This window comes from Pterocles gutturalis, unplaced genomic scaffold (assembly GCF_000699245.1).
Source record: "Pterocles gutturalis isolate BGI_N339 unplaced genomic scaffold, ASM69924v1 scaffold9932, whole genome shotgun sequence".
In the NCBI taxonomy this organism is placed as follows: domain Eukaryota; kingdom Metazoa; phylum Chordata; class Aves; order Pterocliformes; family Pteroclidae; genus Pterocles; species Pterocles gutturalis.
In genome coordinates this window covers 52,134-58,613 of record NW_010110230.1, presented here as the reverse complement: position 1 = coordinate 58,613, position 6,480 = coordinate 52,134, and the positions used below count along the sequence as shown (strand labels likewise).

At 45.9% G+C, this 6,480-nt stretch overlaps 1 protein-coding gene across 1 annotated transcript in view; it reads left to right on the top strand.

Moving 5' to 3' along the window:
- Positions 1-635: 635 nt before the first annotated feature.
- The window catches only part of NOC2L (nucleolar complex associated 2 homolog (S. cerevisiae)), a gene marked incomplete at its 5' end in the record, with an annotated part of 34,132 nt that continues 28,287 nt past the window's right edge, over positions 636-6,480 (top strand). Inside the window, 2 exons of the mRNA XM_010073269.1 lie at positions 636-824; positions 2,387-2,526. Coding sequence (XP_010071571.1) covers positions 636-824; positions 2,387-2,526 — 329 coding nt within the window. The remainder of the gene's footprint in view (positions 825-2,386; positions 2,527-6,480) is intronic.

The following is a 6,480-nucleotide window of genomic DNA, read 5'->3' as shown; positions in this document are numbered from 1 at the left end:
AACCTTAATGATTCTATGATTCTATTAGGTAGGGTAGGTGCTGAAGATTATGCTGGCTACCTTCAGGAAATTAATCAGGGAAGGAATTCTGTATTAGGTCAGAATGATATCCTGCTTCCTACTACTGCCCCTCCTGCTGGAGGCACACAGGGTTTTAACAGGGTAGGCCTCTGGTATTCATCTGTTTACTGGATGAATACTTGTCTTCCAGATTCTTGAGGGCTTTCCTCAAGTGCTGACACACTGCTTGGCACTACTGAGCTGCTCTGATCTTTCAGCTAATAGCTGAGGTTCCCAAGTGTAGTTTGCTTAGGTACCACTGTTACAGAAAGAGAGCTGCAACCAGCCATAAGCATGTATGGCTCAAAGCCATCCCACAGCTCTTTTCTTGCAGAGGAGCAATGGCAGGGGCATCTCAAGCTCTGTGCTAAACAGTGTGTGAGTGTAAAAAGATTCTGACTCTGTCTCCCCTGAAGAAGCAGTAGGCTGGGTTATTACTTTTGCGGACTCCTTTGAAGTGTTTTGTCTTATAAAACGAACACTTCCCCCTGTTTTTGACATACCTGGTTGTAGGAGGTTAGTGAATGTTTTTGTTCTGTTTTATGTGGTTACACCTCATCTTCTTTCCTGCACAGCAAATGTACATCGCATATGTGAAGAATTCCAGATTCACCTCTCCCAATGTCCTGCCCATGATCAACTTCATGCAGCGCACGCTGACAGAGATGTACGCCCTGGACACGCATACCTCTTACCAGCACGCCTTCATCTATATCCGTCAGCTTGCCATTCACTTGCGCAGTGCAATGACCGTAAAGAAGAAGGTAGGTACCCGTCGGTGTGGAAGGAGTGTACCCTCCTGTGGAGAGGGGAAAATTACAGTAGCCCCTGCAGGCTTTTGGTAGTGTCTCTAAAGTGCCAGTACTTGTGTCTGACCTGTTTCATAATGTGCCAAGGAATTTTTTGCCAGGGGCTGGGAGCTTCAGAGGTCACCTCATAGTTGCCTGTGTTAGTTTAGAATTTCAGCAAGGAAGGAGTACTGCAGGATGGGAGTCACTTTTTTCTTCCCTTTTGCGAGAGTTTGTGACTCACTTTCTGTCTTCTGCCTTGGACATCCTTTTTGCAATCTGTGAAGCTTCTGGTTGCAGCCTGTGTCGCAAAACCTCAAGGCAAAGAAGATTAGGAACCACCCTGTTGTGTGCATCTTTCCAGTGAAGTCCATACTATTTAAAGGATTTAATTGACCAAAGCAGCTCAGACCTTTTGGGAGCAGCCCTGATTTCAGCCACCTCCAGTCTGACCTCTGAAATCTGAGTCGGGTTGCTAATCCTGGCTTTATTCATGTTTAGCAAAACAGACCCTTCTAGATTAATTGTTCAGCTGCTCCCAAACATCGCAGGATTGGTGACCAGTTAAATCTCCTGGCTGTTCAGACATGGGGATAAATGGTGTCTGGGCTGCATATGCCCTAATTGGATTGCATTGGCTTCTTACACCCTCAGTCCTGGCCCAGACAAGACCTAAATCCACTTGATTTTGCATCTGGGGAGGGTTGTAGGAACTTTAAATGACAACAGCATAACCAAAATATACAAATCCAAGTAATAAGCCAATTAATTTAGATTGAGCAGTGGGTGCTTGTGGAAGGTGATTAAAAGAGCAGATTGCTTATCTGTTCTGTGCAAGAGGAGCTGGGAACAGAGCTGCTTGGTACATCTTGGTGACCTGGTGGGAGCTGGGAGAGCTCTACCATTGCCAGCTGCAGCTTAAGTCCCTGCTGCAGGGTTAGGTCCAGTGGCTGCCATTGAGGGCTTCCATCCTTGTTTCAGGACTTAGGTGTCTTACTTCATTCATGCAAAAGAGGAGGTGACCTGGGCCTTGAAAGTCTGTCTGAAACAAACACAAGTTGAAGCTGAGGAACCTTAAGTGCAATTTACAAGGGTGTGAGAAAGGGGTACTACTTTCCAGCCTTCCTACCTGTAGGAAACCAGGCACTGTCCCAGGGACTGTGGGTAAATATAATGGTCAAAGGTTTCCTAATGCTTGGCTGCAGCCTGCCGTCTGCTGTGAGCTGGGTCATTAAATCATCCCTTGCAAATGAGCCATACTTGTGAAGAAAAGTCTGTGTGTTGCTCGTTATTTCCCTTCAAGGCACCAACTTGTACCAAATAATAATGTTGCCAGTGCAGCATCTGAACTTGCTGGATGGTGGGTGAACCACTACCATCAAAGCAACAGCTAGAATGTTAAATTATTTCTCTCTAAAGAGTACACAACGTCCTCTTAGAGAGTGCTGGATAAAATGAGTCCTGTAGAGAAACTAGAGTGAACTCCTCTCAAATGCCACAGTTTCAAGTTTGTGCCTGTGTTTTCCCCTTTTCTGCAGGAGAACTTCCAGTCTGTGTATAACTGGCAGTATATCCACTGCCTGTATTTCTGGTGTCGGGTTCTCAGCACGATCTATCCCAGTGAGGTCATGGAGCCGTTGATCTATCCTTTGACACAGGTCATCATTGGCTGTATAAAGTAAGTAGGATTTTTTTTTCTTTTGGCTATATTTCTTTCTCTTGCTTGATGTGTCAGAGCAGTTACTAAAGGGTGTTACTGTACATGGTTTGGATTTCACCTTGCATTGTAAGGAATTGTCTGAAAGCTGCTTTTGACTGAAGTATTGCAGACAAAGATGTGTTGTGAGCGCCTGTATGTTTGGGTGGTGAGAAAATTGTGGTGTGGGTTATTCTTTCCTAGGCTAAATTCTCTATGTAAGAGAAGTTGCAGTCTGAACAGCCTGGACAGATTATCCTTGCAATTGTACAAAGTGGCATGAAAAAGTGTGCTGATTTGCCTCAGGACCTAGCAATGCCAAAGTACAGAATTGAGTCCTCATCTCTAGCTCGGTCATTACTGTTAGAAGATGTGTTTTTTTGTGCATATTTGCAAGAACTTGAACTAGGACACATTTATTGGTTTTATGTCCCTGCTGAGAATTTCGTTCCCTTTTCCCATCAGTTTATATATGAAATTTTTGTGCTTTGAGATATCTGTTAATAATGAGCATCGAGGTTGTTTCTGAATCTCTGGTGATCTCTGAAATCCTGTTAGCTCTGTTAACCAGATTCTCAGCTTTAAAACACCACCCGCCTGGTCTTGAAAAACTCCCGAGTGGTGATGGAGATAAGCAGATTTAAACGATCGATCGTTAGAGTAGGCACACATCCCTCTTCCCATCCCCCATGTGCACAGGCTGCTTCCCACTGCTGTTGCAGAGCTTTAGGTGTCCTGCAGACTAATCTAGGCAGTTTTCTACCTGTCCAGGCAGATAAATTGTCTATCTGGGGCCAAGAAAAAGTGAGTCTTGGCAAGAGCAACAAACAGAGTTTGTTAGCATCTGTGATGGACAGGGCTTCTTGGCGTGAAGTACAGTTACTGTCCGAAAAAGCTTCAGGGATTTGGGAACCCTATACATGGATTCTAGGTTGGGGGAAAACAGAAATAAATCCCACCCTGGCTTCCTTACCGAGCCAAGCTGGTGTCCAGGGTAGGAAAAGGGGGTAGGTAGGTTAGCAGATGTGGGAATGATGTGGCTCCGTGGGCTTTAGTCTATATTCAGGATCCCTGGTGGCTCCTTCCTGAGTGTAGGCAGCCTCCTCTCGGCGTTGGTGGCTGTGCTGTCCAAACTCAGACTAGCGGGAGGCAGTCTCTGTGCCACGTCCCCTGGTGTAAGTACGTCTGTATCAACTGCGTGTAATGGAAGAACTTGGGTTGTTTCTATTTGAGTTGAGAGGATAAAATAATCTAGCCTGCAGGTCAAGGGGTTGTTTTTCTTCTTGTACCATTTTATGAATTTCTGCAAGGCCCATTTAGGGGTGTGTATCTGCGTCGGGGCTGCTTTGTATCTGCTGCCAGCAGACTTTGTGGTGGAGATGGTGTGAATGAGCTGGACCCCTCCCTTTGTTTCTGTGGGCTCCTCAGCTTCCAGAGGTGTGTGGATGTGATCGGGTAGTGGGTCAGGATACTGTGTAATGTTTGGAATACCTTCCTTCATTTCCACTCCTGATGGGGTGGTGTGCTCTGGGAGGAGGCTCCCCTTCCCCGATGGTTTTTGTGCCGGGAGGTGGCGCCTGGCTCCAGCGAAAGGGCAGGGAGCAGGGTGTCTGTCTGTAGGACCGATTGCTGCTCATGCCACCCTGGCCCCTTACGTGAGGGGAATGGGGAGAAACCGCCATCCATCACAGGCTCTCTGCTCTAGGTAGGGACCAGGGCAGAATTTGAAAAGTGATTAAACTAGACAAATAGTGGAAGAGGATTGCCTGCTAAAATCAAAGTTAGATCCCTCATTTTCTTGCTCACTTTTCTTGCTTTCCAGTTTATAAAATGCACTGAAACAATTTTTAATAATACATATTACAGAAATGGACCCCATGAGTGTCTGGAAGTTACCTGTGCTCAAGATGTGGTGCAGGGAGGTTGGACTACTGATGGAATTGATGGTTTCTGACTTTTGTGAAGCTGAGAACAGCCTCATTGCTGAGTTTGCTTATGGAATTGCCATGTAATAATGAGTGATGCTGTTCTTGCAAACAGCTGAAAGGTTGCAGTTAGTTTGACCCATGGGGCAGTGTTGTAGGTATTGCAGAGGTAACAAACGTGGAGGAGGTTACTTCCCCCTTCCTTTCTCTGTGCTTTACCTCCATAGTCCATAAGTTCCTCATTTTGATCGGTGTGCTTGCATTTGTCTGAGTTCGTGGTTGGTTTTTTGCAGCAGAGTTGTTGTAGAAGCTCCTGTTCTATGTTATCCCTTTTCCCCTCATCCATAAAGTGTTTTTCTGAACATGTTTGCTTGTATTTCTACCTTGCTCCAAGTCTAAGCTATAAAAATGAAGTTACTCCCTGGCTTATAGTTAAATGAGGATTTCTGGTGCCTGTTAAATTTTGGTTTCCGGCCTCTTTAGCACGTACAGGGGAGAAAGCAGGTACAGCCTCCACAGAGAAGCAAGCACAGCCTTTGTGTCCCTGAGCAGCTTCCCTGTCCTGGTGAGGTGGAGGCTGATGTTGAAAGAAGCTTTCTCTGTTGTCTCTAGACAGAGGAAGATCGTGATCATCTAGGAGTATAACAGAAGGAGCTGTAGAAAGTGAAAATAAACCTCGTGGAGCCTTTAGGCTGTTTTCCACACCACAGCCTGTGCCCCGGCTGCATAGGAGAAGTACAGCAGGCATTCCAAGAGATAGTGGTGGCAAGACTTTAGAGAGCATTCTCCACTGAGATGCAATGGGAGTCTGTTTGAACCCTGGCTGTGTCCTGCGGTGGCTAGGCAGCTGGACCTTCCTCAGCAGAGCTGGGACCCAGCTGTGTTTTGTATTCCCTGTGCATCCAGCCATTGGGAAGTGGAGCAGATTGTTGCATCGCCATGCACTCTAAAATTAATGTTCTTGGTTTACAGTAAATCTATACACTTAACAGGTTTATTCCTCGATCAATTAATTCCTGAGAACAGCTTTCGTCATCTCCAGTGGTACCAGATCAGGGGTGCAAAGTAGATTTATTTCTATAATGGATCCAATGATAATTATTTCACTATTTGGGGGAGGAGAAGATGCAGGTGATTTATGGTTCCTCGTCAAGCTTTTTTTTCTGCTCTCCTGGATTGCTCAGCAAGCTCTTTGGGGAGGGGAGGGGTTCATTTATCAGACTTGAGCCTGTTGTCTGGGAACTGTGGTTTAAAAAAAAAAAAAATTTCCTTGTTAATGCTGGAGGCATCCATGTCTTCACCTACAGGTCATTCAGCATTGAGAGGTTTCTAGAGCAGTACAGTAATGAGGTCTGGTGTCTTTTAGGCATCGTTCTGCATTCTCCCCTCTGCTGCTGGCTTATGTGGTGCTGGGGGAGCTGACCATTCTCAGTCCCAACCTTACAAAGGGAGTTGGCTCTAATTCTTAATACCTGAGTGCATAATGGTTTGAAGTATGGGTCAAAGAAAGTCTGGCCTCTTCCCCTCCATGCTGATTGCTGGCTGTTCAAATGGACATGTTGCCTCTCTGAAGGAGATAGAAATAGCTCAGATGCTCTTCTGGATTGGAGAGGGCTGAACAAATTTGTGAGAGATCACTCTCATTCCCACTCTCCTTTCTGATATGCTGGTTGTTGCTAGTCTAGCTCCTGCCCCAGCGACATCGACACTAAGAGGGTCACTGTTCAGGTGACGGAGTGAACTCTGGGGGTACATAGCCTGAAATGGAGGGCATCTTCCTCCTTGTAGTCCTCTGGTATGCTGGGGGAGCCCTTTTCTTTGTCAAACTTACTGCTTTAGATGGGCATTTTACTGCTGGCTCCTGCTGCTCTTCCTTGCATACCTACCTGTGCAGAGAGCATGAGAGCTGAAGGTGTTGAACATGACTAAACAGCAGCAGTAGTAAACTTCATCTGCAAAGCTCTTGTCTTGGAGCAAAAGCTGGAAATCTAGTGCTTTGGTTGCAGGAATT